Raw genomic sequence first — 16,875 nt, 5'->3', positions numbered from 1 at the left:
CATGTTAATTTGGATTCATATGTTGTTTTTTTCTGACTTTATGTGAACGAAAAGACACAAATTCGCCCGTTTTCTCATTGGAAATAGGTAAATTTCAAAATATCACTATCTGGTCACAAAAGCAAAGTTTGTGGGGAATAGTAGCCATTTTCTATACTTTTGAGGCATCAGCAATTAGGAAATAACACTTACTACCCAGGAACAAAGATTGTGTTACATAGTGTTATAGTATAAAATCTACAAAAGACCATTTTAATTGCATTTTAACCACACCTGATCGGACATTAGGGACAGGAATTCAATGTAAACAATATCAGGAGTAACACTTTGAATACATAAAACTACTCCAAATGGGTACTAAGGATTAGGAATAAATACAACTAAGCACCACTAGTCTGCACAGACATCTGATGAGGGCAAAGCAATAGCACATGACAATTGATACAAAGTGCTAATCCTATTGATGCTTGTCTTGTTATCTGAAGTTAATTACTCCCAAAACAGCATCAGGTTTAGTTTAACATTAAAAGTTACAGTGTAACAGCTGCAGTGTACCTGTTCCCCCAGCTCCAGTGCCACACTCTCAGAGTCCCTGTCCCCCTCTCTGTCTCTGTACTGTGGCTGCCGAGTGCTGCTGGAGCGCCCTCTGCTGCTACTGCATGGTACTGCTTCCACACCAAGAGAGCTGCTGGCGACCCGAGAGCTGGGCGGGACCAGGGGCTCCGAGTTCTCTGCATCAAACAGCTGACTGTCCTGGAAGTCACTGACCATCTGCTGTGGGGGTCGAGGGGCTGGCACTGAGAGAGAGAGAGAGAGAGAGAGATAGAGAGAGGAGAGAGAAAAAGAAAGAGAGAGAGGGGGGGGAGGTGAAATGGAAAAAAATCAGTAAAAATGTCTGTCAAAGTCAGACAGCTTCATTTTGCACGTACCCTCCTCACCTCTCCTTCTCCCCAGTCACCCTTTCCTTGTACATTTCCCCATGGCACCGCTATTCAGCAGGCTTTCAGTCTCTGTGCACTTCTGCCTACCCTGCTTCCCTCTTCTCTTCTCTTCTCTTCTCCTCTCCTCTCCTTTCACCTCATCTCTCCCTGAAGCAGGTCATTTCAGCAGGCTCTCAGTCTCTCTGCACCCCTCAACCCCTCACCTCTCCCTGAAGCAGCTGTCTTCAGCAGGTTCTCAGTCTCTCTGCACTCTTGCCTGGTTTCCTGGTCCAGGTGTTTGCCATACATCCGCAGCCACTCTCTCAAGCTGTCGTGGGGGGTCTCGCCCTGCAGGGGGGCACAAGCAGCACACATTAAAAAATATTCAAAGACATAGCTACATGAGGTCTACTCCACACTCCAAGTAGCAGTTATGACAAATTGGGTGTGTATGAGGAGTCGGTGATACGCCTTCCCCTGTACATGTCAGTGCTGGACAGCCCTGTGTATCCTCCATGCTGTGCGAGTCAGTGCTGGGCAGCCCTGTGCATCCTCCATGCTGTGTGAGTCAGTGCTGGGCAGCCCTGTGTATCCTCCATGCTGTGCAAGTCAGTGCTGGGCAGCCCTGTGTATCCTCCATGCTGTGTGAGTCAGTGCTGGGCAGCCCTGTGTATCCTCCATGCTGTGTGAGTCAGTGCTGGGCAGCCCTGTGTATCCTCCATGCTGTGTGAGTCAGTGCTGGGCAGCCCTGTGTATGTCAGCGTTGGGCTGCCCTGCTCACCTTGGCATTCCTCAATGTCCCAGAGGCCCCTCTCTCGATCAGCAGCTGCGCCACCTGGAAGTTCCCACAAGTGAGGGCGTCATGAAGTGGTGTGACCCCGTCGCAGTGAGGACCCCCGGTGTCATTAACATTCGCGCCACGGTCCAGCAGGAACCTCACGATATCTACCGAGAGAGAGAAGGGGGGGCACATTTGTTCACTACTACACAACCTGTAAAACATTCAGAGAGAGTGAAGGAGAGAGACAAAAGACAGAGAAAGGAGAGGATTACCGAGATGCCCGTGATTGCAGGCCTCGTGGAGGGGGGTCCAGCCACAATAATCCCGGGGGTTCAGCGGATGACCCTGAAACAGAGAGAACATTCCCTTGAGATACTGGATTCCCAGAGAAAGACAGAGACAGACACAAATATGCTTGGAAAGAAAACTGGGTACAAATACTGTGCTCCCTTATTATGAGGTGCCTTAACAGCAGAGAGCTGGTAACAACTCAGTATAACCATGGCAAGCACTAGTATTTGCATTCACATTGTACGACAAAACACAAAATACACCTTATTTTAAACTGTGTGGAATATATGCTACTAATTTTAACAAAACAGTTCCATGGTGTAGCAGTAAAAGCCAATGCCTCCAGCGTAGGTAGCTACAACCTCTCAGGCTCGAATCTAGGCTGCAATGCAATTGTTCGGATTGCCAGTAGGGAGGTTTAATTTCCCGACCAGGGATCTCGCCGCCTGTCAGTGAACGGCGACCCCTTGTCTGCCAAGCTCTGAACTGATCTCTGTGTGGTCTCGGTGAGGACAGCTGTGTTCCTCCTAACAGTGAAGCTGTTTGACAAAAAACACCTTTTCTCTCCCTGTGGGCACAAAAGTCACCCTCATGCCAGGAACCACACAGTTCATACAATAAAAAATATACAGAGGCAGCTTTTGCCAAAAAAACTGAATTTTCTGAACAAATAAATAGTTATTATTAAGTTAAACTGCGTTGTTTATTTCTGTGGCTAATAATTGGTTTTATATATGAATTTTAAGCAAAATTACACAACACCCTACGCTTTGGCCTTGACTTAAGTTTATTGGCCTTGGTGCCCTCTGCAAATGTATTCAACTGAAGGCCATTTTGTCAATTTAGAGCCCTGAAAATGTATTCAATTAAAAAAATGAAACAGTGCTTCAGATTTAGTACAGGTCGGCGCCGCTTTATCAAGACACCTCAGGAGAAATAAAACTATCCCGAATAAGTGGCTGTCCCAATTAAACGAGAGACATAAGACAACCTTAGTCACACTTTTTTGTTTCTAAATAAAAAGAAAAAGAATGAAATCACATCACATTATGATTAAATGTTAAATACCTCATTTAAAATATGACATTTTTTTTTATTCCCCAAACAAAACTTTTTTTTTTATTTCGAGATGAAATAAAAAATAATTAAATCGTATCTTAAAACGAGGCAAGGCACCTGCGATGTTGACACGCCAACTTTCTTTGCAACAGCAGCCTGAGAAACTACAGGAGACTCCAGCTCCTTCAAGAGTTCAACGTGGTTTACGCAATTTACGCAGGTCACAGCATAATCACGTACTCAGTGCACTGTGCTCCACGATCCTGTCTTGCTCTGAAAAGCAATCTCCATTCGCAATTTGAATATACTGTATCCAAATGAAAATTAAGTGACGTCCCAATTAAACGACATAAGTAGCATTGGGAAGAACCGTCTCCCAGAGTTGTATCCCATTTAAGCAGAAATCCTGATTATCAGTATCCCGATTAGGAGGCGCCAACTGTAGTATCAGTACATAATCTACTTACAGTAACAAACATGTAAGAAACTTGATGAAACGTTATTGACACCAGTGATTCGAGTAGAGCACTGATGTTGAAAAAGCACATGTCTGATTAAAATACAAGATCTTCAGCATGCCACTGCCACTTTCACCATTGATTCCACTCTGCAGAACGACAGAGACCATAAGCACTTTGGGAATGTACAGAGCTGTTTCAGGGAGAACTGAAATTAATGATTCACTGGTTGACTGTTCAATACTAATATAAAGGCTTTGGATTTTTAAAACAAAGGGAGGAAGAAAGGTTAATTTTTACTGGAGAACACCTTTAATTGACCTTGTCAAAGAGACACACGCCACAAATATGAAGTCTCTAAATCAAATGCTCATTGAGATATGAGGCTTTGACAGAGAAGCAGCGGCAACCTGCTCACTATTGCAGCAGGAGGGGAGGCTCTGGTTTGGTCCAGTCACTCTTACCTTGTCCACTACGTACTGGACTTGCTTCAAGTTGCCCTCAATACAAGCACGGTGTAGAATTGTCTCGCCTTTCTCATTGCGACGACTCCACTGGAAACAGGGAAAGAGAAGACAATGAGTATTCAATGCAATAGGTTTCTATGTGTGTTTGCTTATAGATTGTAAGCAAGTCCCAAGAAAAATCCATGTTCTTCGCACCACTCACCCTGAGCTGCAGGTGCCCCGACCCACACCAGTTCTACTCGCCCCAAAAATAATACAATTAAAAACAATCAATCTCATAAATGAATGAGTATGACTTTGTAACTGTGAAGAAAATGTGTCCTTGTTAGAGAGAAAGGACTCCACGTGGCCTGCGGGACTCCCACACTACGGGAATACATTTCTCTTTATGTTTGCGGGAATGAATGGAAATGGAAATGAAACTGGCGGGAACGGGTGGGACCAGGAATAAAGAGTTTTAAATCCCACGGGAACGGATGGGAGCAGAAATGAAGGCTGTGGGAGCAACACTGAAGGCTGCAGGAAGAGCAGTACAGTACCAAACTTTAGTTTGTCAGACGAGCTAAAATAACTTTAGATGTTGTAATATTAAACCAATCAATATGAGATGTTATAAAATTGAACCAATCAAATGTGTACTCAGACTTCTGGGTATCCCTATATTTACCAAGACAGACAGTATAACCCTTGTATCAACGACACTCATTTTAATTGACACACTCCATTTAGTGATGTCACTGGCCCACCCATTCAATTCAACCTTGCTTGCTTGAAGAACATAAAAAAAAAAAAAAAATGTAAAAGACCTAAACTCACTTTAAAATATGTCAACCTCAGCAAATAATTGGATTACATAAATTTATCAGGTGTTCAAGTTGGAGTGAAACTCAAGACTGTGGCCCTGTGTTTTTTTGTGTGTGTGTGTGTGTGTTATCAACACATTATGCATAATAAAACAGTTGAAGTAGGTTTGTGTGGTTCTTGTTATTCTTGTAATAGGTAATATGGCAGTAGTGAATGACATTTTAAAAATTCAACTAGGAACAGGATTAAAATGAAAAACACAAGAAAAAAAAGGCAACCCAAAAAATCCTGCCTGAAAGAGGTTAAAAGAAGTCTCTTTTCTTTTTCTTAAATATCACGGGATGGGACAGAACATTTTTGGGACGGGAATGAAAAAAATTATATGTACAGAACAGTATTGGAACAAAAATTATATTTGAACAGTTTTACACCGGACAGGACAATTTTTGATAGGTCAGGATGGGAACTCAAGTTTCATTAATAATAAAACTTCATACACACTCCACCTACCTGTTTAGCCTTCCTCCTGCCAGGAACCGCCTTCTGGTACCCATCAAGATCCTCATCCTCTGTGGCAGACAGAGAACAGGGAGAGTTAAAATTCAACATTGCTGATAATTCCTCAGGACTTTCTGCACACAGTGTCATGAAGACATGCAGTACTGACAGAGAACAGGACACTGTTCACCATTGCTTGTAGTGAAAAACATTATTATTATTTGTTTATTTTCAAGACGACTTACAGAGACTAGGGTGTGTGAACTATGCATCAACTGCAGTCACTTACAACAACGCCTCACCCGAAAGACGGAGCACAAGGAGGTTAAGTGACTTGCTTAGGGTCGCACAATGAGTCAGTGAGTGAGCCAGGATTTGAATCGGGGACCTCCTGGTTATAAGCCCTTTTCTTTAACCACTGGAGCACACAGCCACCTTAATTTTCAAAAGTCAAAATGTTACAGAACACCCTGTAGGAGTTAACTTGCATTACTGTACCTTCGCTGAATCCTGTTATATATATATATATCTCGGCTGTGTATTTTTCAACTTAATCCGGATTGCTTTGTTATTTTTATACACACACCAATGGTGCTGGTTTCTGTTCCCCCACAACAGGTTACACTCATAAGACCAAGCTTCTTTCTGATCAAGGTTGAGATACAAGATAGAAGGTTTCTGGCATGGGTACATTTTCCTTCCCAAATAATTTGCATCCCCCTCACCAGATTCCGACAGCTCCAGGTCACTGTCCATCAATTCTTCGCTGTTCTCTTCTTCCTCCTGCTCCTCCTCTCCTTCGCTCTCTCCATCACTCCAGGCCTGCGATTCACTGAGATCCTGCAGCCTGGAGACGGTGCTGTCTGTGTCTGGGGAGCCCAGCTTCTGCTGTACTGTCAGGAGCTGCTTCAGCACCCGATGCTTTAAGAGACAGGGAGCGTGAGAGCGAGAGATCCTGCAATCCTCGACTGTGCTTTATGAGTCAGCGTAGGTAATGTTTTTAGAATCCCGTCCTTATAAATTTACCTCATGGGTTAATGCTTACACCTGCAAGTATGTCGTTTTTGAAAATGTCACATATGTAGAGATCTGCTTAACCTTTCATAATTAATTTCATAAATGGGTGAATCACTTTCACAATTAACATCAATTCACTTAAGGCAGGGGTGCCCAGGACGTCGATCCCGAACTCGTTTCTACAAGACCACAGAAAGTGTCAAAACTAATGAGGTTAGAACTTATTTTTTCAGTTCACAGTGTTGACATATTATAACCCCTTCCCAGGATTCCGCTTTCTGGTGGTTGTACAGTAGCTAATGCTCGCAGTTTCATTTTATATCACACATATACAATTACAGGTGTCAGCCTAATCAAGAAGCGCTGCTGCCGAACTTGTGTGGAAGTTATTTGAAGAAGGGTAAATTGCCACCCGGCAATAACACAGTCCTGAAGCACTGTATACTTTGCTAACACTCCTGGTTCTATGTCTGGCATATTTTTTACTGTTTATTCCAATTTCTAGTCACTTCGTAGCTCAGTTTGAATTTGTCAGTCTTCTCCACACACTCAGGTCCACACGCACCGCCCCCTTCCGCTTCTTGCACCACTACTGCACAGCAATAAGATACAAACAGCTTGACTGACATACAATTTGACCATCCCACCGTTATAATATCTTTCTCTCACCATTGCCCCGTTGCTAAGATTTCATAAACCGGTTGATACATACATACGAGTTGCGATTTTCTACTACGTTTACAGTGATTTAAAAAGTTACAAAACCAAATTCAAACGCTTTTTAGTTTAGTTTTCCTCAACAAAATGTTGGGGTCAATTATCCATTTTTCTCTGTATATTATAATGCAAAGGATGGTTAGTGCAAATATCTCGCTTTAAAACTATCCACAGCAATAGATAAATGGGAGGTGTGTGTAATGTGATTTTACATATGCTCGAGGAGTGAGATGACATATAAACCCCAAGAGAGATAACTTGAGGGTTTATTAAAGCCATCTCACACAAGGGTGTATTAAGTTACACAAAGTGATACTAAAACAGTAACTTAATGTTTGTGGCCTCATTCTGCTGAATGGTTAATATACACAGCGGATGACTGCAATGAACTCAGCATGTTTATATTTTAGATATTTTGCAAGTGTGTATGGAATTGGTGACAGCACCATTAATTGTGTACAGTTGTAATATTTGAAATAGCACGTTGCAGCTCGCATGCTCAGCGTTAGTTAGTGAAGTCTCAATCTGAGAGCATGTAACCAATTATTTTTTCAGTAAAAACAAGTTTAAGCGAGTTTGTTCTGTTATTTACGATATTAAACACACCACAGCATGCACACTGCGATATATTTTAGCTATTTCCAAACCATTACTTTTCATTACCACAATGCGAGAGCTAAATTTGGTGAATGACAGTTTTTCTACTGCAATCAAGTAGGCTGGAGTACATTTATTTTGTAATTCCTTTTTTCCCCCCCTCAGAAGTACACTCTTAATTACAGTCCAATGTATTTCTATTTGTTTTGCATTCACCATTTTTAAGATCGTAAGTTTGAGAAATAAACTGTTTTTAGCTGCAGCAGCTGACCCTGTTTTAGTACAAAACTGTTCATTACTGGTTTTTCATCATGGTAGCATCTTAAATTACCGTGTCAGCTTCTTTGGCTTAAGAGATATTATCAGCCCACCATCTAAATGAGGAGGCTGCTGCACAAAGAAATCCTCACTGATAGTAAACAATATAACCAAATCTATTATATCTGGGATAGACTGAGCTGCTAAAGAACAATACTTACACACGTTTGGTCACCATCACAACTGTTGCATAAAACTGGGGTTCCCGTATTCTGCTAGTGTTAATACAGCACCTCTGGGCTTCCAGGCATTTGTATTAGATCAGATTGAAACAATCCTTCCCGCACTTCAGTTTAAAACATGCAATATGGTGGCTTTTTATTATTCATACCAACGTCCTAAATATTGACACATGTTTTTAACAGGGAGAGGCAGCATTATTGTGCTACAGGCGGCAATGGCTCTTAACCACCAGTGACCAACTCCAGGAATCGCGCGCACATCCCTTAAAAAAACAGGGATTGTGTCTGACCATTGCAGGATTCCCGTAATCACACACGGAACTGCAAGCCCTGTCAGGTTGCCACATAAATGCCTTAATTAGAGCTTAACAGAGGAAAGAGTATAAAAGAAAGATAGAGATAGAGACAGACAGACCTGCAGTTTGGGTAGCCCCGCTCGCTGTGCACATTCTAGAGCACTCTGGTAGCACCCCTCGAGCTCCTCTAACACACGCCCATCTTCCTCCAGAGACAAAGCGATGTTCAGCCACGTCTCGCACTCCTGAAATAAACAGAGACAGAATCTCAGACAGACACACACGGTATGGTTTCATATTGTATTATCATGCTGTATTATTTTGTTCTTCAAGCCCTCTTGTGTTGCTCTGGGTGGCTGCAGGCATCACATTCACTATGATGTTGCAGTTTCAGGTCAGCTGAAGTCTCATTTACCCTCACACTGTAACATATTGTATTGTATTCCTCTTTAGGAATCCCCTCTCTGAGCGGTCTGGTCTGTATTGCTCCATGGCTTTCTTGAATTGTTTCAGGTCAGTGTAAGTCTGTAAACTACAGCAGCGTTTTTCTACTGGGGGTCCATGGCCACGTTATTGGGGTCCGCAAAGCAAGTTCAGAAAACATAACCGTGGATAACAAAACATTCTGTTAATTTTCTGTTTAACAGATTAAATAATAATTCAAATTAACTGAAACTAAAAAGCAAAGATGGGTTTACGACTTAAGATAAATACCAGGCACCGTTGTTTCAGAAAGTGATCAAGGTTAAAGGTCAAAGGGCTGTTGGCAGGGAAACACAACAGCATTCATGCTTTGCACAGTTATGATTAGGCAGCAACTGGGTGGCTTGCAACAAGTTCTAAATTGACCACAGATTGATTTTTTATCAAGCAAAAAAGTGAATCTGCGCAACTGAAAGAGAATACAGAGGTAAAGCATCAGAAAAAGGTGAGAAAATATGCAGACGAGTATTTGAAATTTGGTTTTATCCTTGCAAAATGTGTTGGCCCCGAAGGAGAACTGCTACCTCAATGTGTTATTTGTTCAGCTGTGCTGGCCAATGACTGTATGAAGCCTTCAAAATGAATCCCACATCTGGAAATGAAACATCCCACCCTTAAAGACAAATCGGTGGAGTATTTTTAAAATTGCATGACGGTTTGGAAAGGCAGATAACATTGATGAAAGGGAATACAGTGAGAAATTGAAAGGAATTCCCTTCTGACAATACCATCTCGAGGAGGATCGATGATATGGCATGTGACGTTGCAGATCAGTTAATGGAGAAACTGAAGCATTTGCAATGCAAGTTGATCATCGACTGATGATGCTAATGATGCCCAATAACCTGCATTAGTGAGGTTTATTGAAGGTACCGATATATCTGAAGAATTCATTTTTTGCAAGAAACTACCTAAATGTATCTGGTGAGGAAATATACATATTGATTGATTAGTCATTTGTAACAAATGGCATATCCTGGTCAAAATGCACTGGGCTTTGTACCGATGGTGCCAGGGCTATGAGGGGCCTACAAAGCAGATTTCTTGGACGTGCAAGAAATGTGGCGCCTTCTGTAGTATGGACTCACTGTATGCTACACAGGGAGTCTTTAGCTTCCAAAAAACAGAGCCCCAAGCTAAATAATGTTCTACAAACCGTTGTGCAGGTGGTACATTTCAAGGTAGAGCATTAAATACGAGACATTTTGCTGTGCTGTGTGAAGAAATGAGAGCCGATCATAAGCTCTTCTTTTTCATTCAGAATTGAATTGCGCGCTGAAGTACGTGAAATTTTTAGACAACCACTAACAGACGGAACTCGCTGCTAATTTCAATGACACTGAATGGTTACTAAAGCTGGCATATCTTACAGATTTATCTGGAGAACTCAACAGGGTCAATCGATGAAAGGTCGCAATGCCAAAATCATACAGTCGTACGACAAACAGGAAGCTTTCCGTAAGAAGGCAATTAGGGGGTTATTTCTATGTTCCAGTCAGTGGTGGAACTGTGAACACACCAATTTGGCCATGAGCACTGCAGTGAAGGACATTATTTGTGCCCATCTCCCAGCCCTGGAGCAGCAACTTGGTGTCTGAATTATGAATCTGAATCACAGCTGCGTAACAAAATGTGGACTCAGTTTCCCTATTCAGAGAATACGAGCAGTGGTTCAAGTTTGACAGAGAAGGAAAAGGACCAGCTCATAGTTTTCCAGTGACAGCGTGTACAAGAATCAACATGTCACTGCAGCAGGGTGCCCCGCCCGTGTGTAGTTTGTGTTATATGTGGCGTGTTAATGTTGTCTGTTATATGTATTCTTGAAGTGGTGCACAGAGTGTGTGTTATGTAGCACAGGTACTGTAAAGTGTATATTTCTATTTAGGCATGGGAAAATGCACAAACACTCCACATGCAAATGGGTAATAGGATGGCAGCACAATTAGTTCACGTGCAGATGTACCGAGATTCCAATTGAATGATTGATTAGCAATCGAGTCTCGGTACAGCTGCATAAAAAGTTTCACTCACTTGGGGTTGGGTGTACAGTGAGGAGGTACGAGAGAGAGAGAGAGAGAGTAAAAACTAAAAAGGTAAACGTAAACAATTGCTACGTGTGCTAGTTTAAACTAGCATGATACTTGTTTGTATTAGTGTTTTCTTTGTTTGTTTTGGTTTTGACTCGCTGTGTTTGTTTAGTGTCTGTCTGTTTTGTTAAACCTTTTTATTTATTTGTTTATTAAAACATGCCGCAGCGAATTCACATTTACTCGCAGTGCTGTGTTTTTCTTCCGGGTCTGACGTCACCACCAGCCAGCCTGTTCGCAGTTACAAATGAATGTCTTGCTAGATTTTGGATTGGAAATCAGAATGAATTCCCAGAACTTGCAGCAATGGCCTTAAAAGTTGTCTTACCATTCGCAACAACGTACCTGTATGAAACCGGCTTCTCATCCATGACTGCACTGAAAAAAAAATACCTCTCTCGACTTCAACCAGAACATCTCTTTCCATAGCGATATCTCAGAGGATTGAACATCTATACTCATCACACCAAGTTCAGGCATCACATAAATGTAAGTTGATGAACTTGTATTATATAATTGCTGTGGATATTGTGTGATAGTAACAGTAATTTAAGCATATTTTTTTCTTATTCCTGTGAGGTGTATTTTATATGATATATAGTAGTACTTGCTTTTCTTTTTTAATGTTCTGACTGCATTCCAAGAAAGCAACAGTGCATTTAAGAATAATTTTCTAGGTCAGACATTAAACCCTTTGAGTGTGGGTCCCTGGTTTTGCTGACTTTGTGTCAAGGGGTCTGCAAGTACAAAAAGGTTTAAAATCCCTGCACTACAGTATAATACAGACACAGTTGTATCCCCTTACCTCTACAGGGCTCCCCTCTCTGAGCGCCAGTTCCTTTCTGTAATGCTCCACAGCTTTCTTGTGCTGTTTGAGGTCAGTGTAGGTGGCTGCCAGTGAGACATGAATCGCGGATAACTCTCGCGCAGGCTTCCCCAAGGACTGAGCACCAGACAGCTTCCAGAGAGAGAGAGAGAGAGAGAGAGAAGGAGGAGGATGAAACAATTACACTTGCAATGGAGATCCCGGAAGCTAAGCAGGGTTGAACAACCTGGTGTTACTGGACAGGACTGGAGTAAAAAATATAAACTTAGTCTTCTGTAAAATGTTCTATAAATCTACCTTAACAGTTAAACTTGGGTATTGAAGCTCAACCTGCTCAACCACACACAAAGCCCTACAACTGCAACCTCCATCCTGCACCCTCACCTGTGCCTGGTACGAGTCCAGTGCTTTCCTGTAACAGCCCACTTTACAGTAGAGGTCTCCCAGCTGCTCTGTCATTCCCACAATCCCCTGGGCATCGCTCTCCGGCTGCTCTGCTAGAGCTTCCTCCAGACGGCAGCCTTTAATCGCTGTGACATTAAAATACAACATTAAACATTCATCACAGAAATCTCTCTGGAGCCTTGTCCATGAAGTCTAACACGACACCATTAAAATAAATACAGATAAGTCAAGTAAACCACCTGACCAGGCTCTGCAGGAATCCACTTGAGCTCACCAAGCACCTGGCCAGTAGGCTCCACTGCAGTGTGGCGAGGTGAAACAGTTATCTAACTTACCGTACTTGAGGTTCCTCCGGACCGCCCCTCTCTCAGAAGGCTGCTGGGAGCCCATGGTGTAGGCCTTCTTCAGAGCACGCTTGGCAGCCACAAAATCACCAAGGTTCAGCAACACCTGGAATCACAGCAAAGGACATAGGACAACAGAGAGTCAAACACACACAAAGACCTGGAATCAGAGTAGAGGACGTAGGACTAGAGAGTCACACAAACACACACACAAACCAGTACACCTGAAAGTACACACACACAAACAAGTCAACTGACAGCAGAGCAGATAGGACAACAGAGTCAAACACACACACACGCGCACACACACACACACACACACACACACACTGACCACAACAATAAAGAAAAGCGGTTTCCTTTACAGCTGTTTGATTTTCTGGACGGATGCAGTGGTTTACCTGTCCAATGCTATGGTAACATTCACTCTCTAAGAATTTCTCCTTCATTTTGCGAGCGCACTCCTTGGCATGCTCCAGACAGCGCACAGCTCTGGTATGCTGCCCATTGCGGAAGTGGATGCTGCCCAGGTTAAAGTTGGCACGATACAGGTCCTCCAGCAGCTTGTTCTGTCTGCAAAGAAAGAGAAAGAGAAACATTGAGGGTGAAGGATTGAGCTAATGAGTCAGTGCTGTCTGTAGAGATTCATCTTCCTTTCAACACAACAGGAATTCTGAAGAAATAAAATCTACACCGAAAGCCAAATTTGCCAATAGATTACATGCATACGTGCATTATTAGTTCAGTAACTGTTACTTGTTATGTTTTTCACTATAGTGTCTAAATATAAAACATTATTCTGTTTTTCAATAACTGATGAAAGTGCAGTACTGACTCTGCAATGAAGACACTCCTCCGGATGAAGTCACTACAGCGCTGGCTGTCCTTCAGTCCATCATACACAAAGCCTAGGTTCAGGTAGAGACGAGCACGCATCTCACTGAGCTCACGGGACAGCACTTTACCTGAGAAAGGAGAGCAGCAGGTCAGTGTGAGAGAGGAGAGAGGACTTTACAATAAGATAACATGTGTAATTCATGTTTAAGGAGAATGACAGTGGGTATTACTGAAGACGGTATATACAGATATGAATGGGTATGCAATTACATCACTCTCAGTCCTGCCTCCCCTTCCCAATCCTGTCTCTCCAGACCCCTGCCACTCATTACCCTCTAGCCTCTCGTCCACAATGTACAGGCTCTTCCTGAAGGCTCCCTCAGCTTCCCTCAGGCTGTCCTGTGATTGGTCGGCCTCATAGCGGAACAGGAAAGTCCTGCCAATGGTAGCCCAGGCTCGCTGCTCCTCTGCAGCATCGTTCACTGAGCGTGCTAACTCCAGGTGCCGCCGCTGGTGCTGAGAGAGAGTGTGAGAGTGCATGAGAGAGAGAGAGAGAGAGAAACAATAAGATTAAAGTCACTTATTTTCCATTTAAATATTTACCATTTTCTGTTTTCATAAATTAGAATTTTGGTAAATCAAATTCCACTGTATAACTATTTGTATTGTTATTTTAACTAGTGGAACCATTTGCAGCTGAAAAACACAGCACAATTGATATAGAGATTTTTAAAAGATATTCAATTCAATTTTAAAAAGAATAAATCATTGTTATGCGTTTATTGCATCGCCATAGATTAAGCTTCATTGCATGCTACTGACCTGGCAGGTACTGTAGTCTATTTTGAATGTACTGTATTGCTGGGTTTTATTATTTTTATAGCTGTTTTTTTACAGCTAAGACAAGGATCTGAAACTGAACTATAGCCCAGTTCTTTGCAGGCCACCGTTTCACATATTCTGTCCGTTGTGGAAAAAAAATATATAATACACAACAAAAGTGATATAAACTTGAGGCAACCAATCTTTTCCGTAGCCCAACCAATCAGAATCCAGAACTAATGAATACCACTCACTCGATTCAAAATCGTTGCACTAGCAAATATTACATTTCACTCAGAATAACTTGACTGAAATCAACAAAATTATACTTGTTTATTTCCACAAAGCAAAAGGATACTTGATACCATCTACATTTTCATAACATTGACTGAATTACTGGTTTGACATTCTGAGTTATAGTAAGGGGACCTTAAATGGCTGAATGAATGTTGCTTTTTCCACCTTGAGTGCTGCCTCGTAGTTGCCCAGCTCAGCAAAGCACTCGCCGATCTTCCTGTTCGCGATAGCGCAGCCAATCACATCACGCAAGGACTCCGAGAGCTGCAACTCCTGCTGATGTTCCTCGATCGCAGCCTGGAAATTACCTGGAGGGGAGGGGAGAGGACGGGCCATGGGCAGCACTGACTTTGCACTGGTACATCACACTCTCTTGCGATTCATACAAATGTCTCGAAGTCCCCTAGGGATGCTAGATTCAGTTTAATTTCCTAAAAGATTAAACATGTTTAAAACGTTCACATATTGGGAATGTTTGTAACCAATCAAAAAGCCATCATGAAGCTATGCATTAAAGTGCTCTCACTTTTTTTTTTTAATGCACAATTACCACATTTACTTTGATGACACTGCATGTGTACAATATTTATGTGTATATGGAAAGGACTTTGAATACATAACCTTGCGCTGCACACATCCAAATGTATAAACAGTACAGCTGACCGTTTTCTTTTCAACATAGTTCTGTACCAGACGAGTGGCAACAGAATATTCTCAATCCTGCACACATGTATATATAAAAGAATACTATACAACAATTCAGATCCACAGCTTTTATGAGAACATGCATTTCAAAAACAACCAACCTTACCATAAATCCGACGTCAATAACAAATGTACCATTTTCATGACTACAGACAGAGACACACACTTACCGCTCCTGGCGAGGATCTCTCCCAGCTGGTTGCACAGACTGGCTACTTCTCGAAGGTTGTTGTTACGCTGAGCTTTACTCTTCGCTTTCTGAAGCTCTGTCAACAAAGACAATGTCTGTCAGCACATAATCACCATCTCCCTGTTAATGTTTCTGTTAACAATATTGTGTGTGTTTTTTATACACGTGACTGTATGTCTACATTGTCAGACAGCTTCATCCACATCGTCTTGTCAAGTTTAGTCAACCCTCTACCGTTGCACACCAGAAGTCCAGTCCAAAACTGCTCGAAAACAAAAACACCTTCAACACATCAGTCCAGCAATTATTTATTTATGTATGTGTGTGTATGTGTGTATGTGTGTAATATATATATATATATATATATATATATATATATATATATATATATATATATAAATAAGCAGGTCAGACTCACGTTTGACCTCCCTGGTGCCGCTCATCTCCAGATCGGGTCTGCAGGCGGAATTAACTCGAGAGCCGGGGAGAAAGAAACAAGCTCAGAGCGCGGTACAAGCGGGTCGGCACTCTACACTGGTCAAGGCTGAGACACATATACGCTAATCACAGGGTGGTGTCTTGGAGTATTAAAATCTGCACATCTAAATATAGGTCTTCATTGCTTGATTGTTCAGTCTCTGATCTAATCACTTTTATTCAGCTTTATTTTATTTATTTTTACCCCCTGCGTATGTGTTCCTTCTTTAACCCGCGCATTAATCCACATCCTTCCCTCCTTGAACTTTCACGTCTCATTGGGCACTACAAAGACCGGCTGACAACAATCCGACCAATTATCAGTTTACAGCAGCGTGATTGGATAGTTGCAAACTCCTAAATAGTATCAACAAAACCACCGCTTTCCCGATTGGGAGAATGAGCCTTCAGTTAAATCTTACCCCGCCTCTACACAGCAGGATCCATAGCCAGAAAGTGGGAATAAGTAACAGTATAAAATGAGTGAAATAGGCAGTGCAATTCACAAATTCTCCATATGATGACACTCGTGCCACTGTTTTAAAGTTAGTGGTATCAACCAGTCTTCATTGACAAATTCAAATTCTGCAGGCCGCTGAATCGAGCACAGCTGATTTCGGCAAAACAGATCGTAGCTTCTACCTAGAATAGTCTAAATTTACAGCTCGATTGTGTAGATGTTATCCTGAGAGAGAGAGAGAGAGAGAGAGAGAGAGAGAGAGAGAGAGAGAGAGAGAGAGAGAGAGAGAGAGAGAGAGAGAGAGAATTCCAACAAAAAATGGCCAAACCCTATCCCTTAACGCTCACCCTGAACTTATTATTATTATTATTATTTATTTCTTAGCAGACGCCCTTATCCAGGGCGACTTACAATCGCAAGCAAATACAAATACATTCAAGTGTTACAATATAAGTCATACAATAAGAACAAGAAATACAATAATTCTCAAGTGTGACAAACCACAATTCAATAATACAGCAGATAATAGTGAAAGTT

The 16,875-nt window shown here is 42.0% G+C and overlaps 1 protein-coding gene across 1 annotated transcript in view; it reads right to left on the bottom strand.

Moving 5' to 3' along the window:
* Positions 1-16,527, bottom strand: part of LOC117400237 (tonsoku-like protein) — a 34,244-nt gene extending 17,717 nt beyond the window's left edge. Inside the window, exons 1-17 of the mRNA XM_033999864.3 lie at positions 15,820-16,527; positions 15,382-15,477; positions 14,672-14,814; positions 13,720-13,903; positions 13,386-13,515; positions 12,952-13,123; positions 12,542-12,656; positions 12,186-12,331; positions 11,781-11,933; positions 8,525-8,650; positions 6,004-6,199; positions 5,291-5,349; positions 3,974-4,063; positions 1,974-2,046; positions 1,702-1,865; positions 1,145-1,268; positions 556-797 (exon numbers count right to left, since the gene is read on the bottom strand). Coding sequence (XP_033855755.3) covers positions 556-797; positions 1,145-1,268; positions 1,702-1,865; positions 1,974-2,046; positions 3,974-4,063; positions 5,291-5,349; positions 6,004-6,199; positions 8,525-8,650; positions 11,781-11,933; positions 12,186-12,331; positions 12,542-12,656; positions 12,952-13,123; positions 13,386-13,515; positions 13,720-13,903; positions 14,672-14,814; positions 15,382-15,477; positions 15,820-15,844 — 2,238 coding nt within the window. The 5' untranslated portion in view covers positions 15,845-16,527. The remainder of the gene's footprint in view (positions 1-555; positions 798-1,144; positions 1,269-1,701; positions 1,866-1,973; positions 2,047-3,973; positions 4,064-5,290; positions 5,350-6,003; positions 6,200-8,524; positions 8,651-11,780; positions 11,934-12,185; positions 12,332-12,541; positions 12,657-12,951; positions 13,124-13,385; positions 13,516-13,719; positions 13,904-14,671; positions 14,815-15,381; positions 15,478-15,819) is intronic.
* Positions 16,528-16,875: the final 348 nt, after the last annotated feature.

Source organism: Acipenser ruthenus, chromosome 4 (assembly GCF_902713425.1).
Source record: "Acipenser ruthenus chromosome 4, fAciRut3.2 maternal haplotype, whole genome shotgun sequence".
Lineage (NCBI taxonomy): Eukaryota > Metazoa > Chordata > Actinopteri > Acipenseriformes > Acipenseridae > Acipenser > Acipenser ruthenus.
Note: the sequence above shows the minus strand (reverse complement) of the source record. Positions and strands in the feature narration are given on the sequence as shown.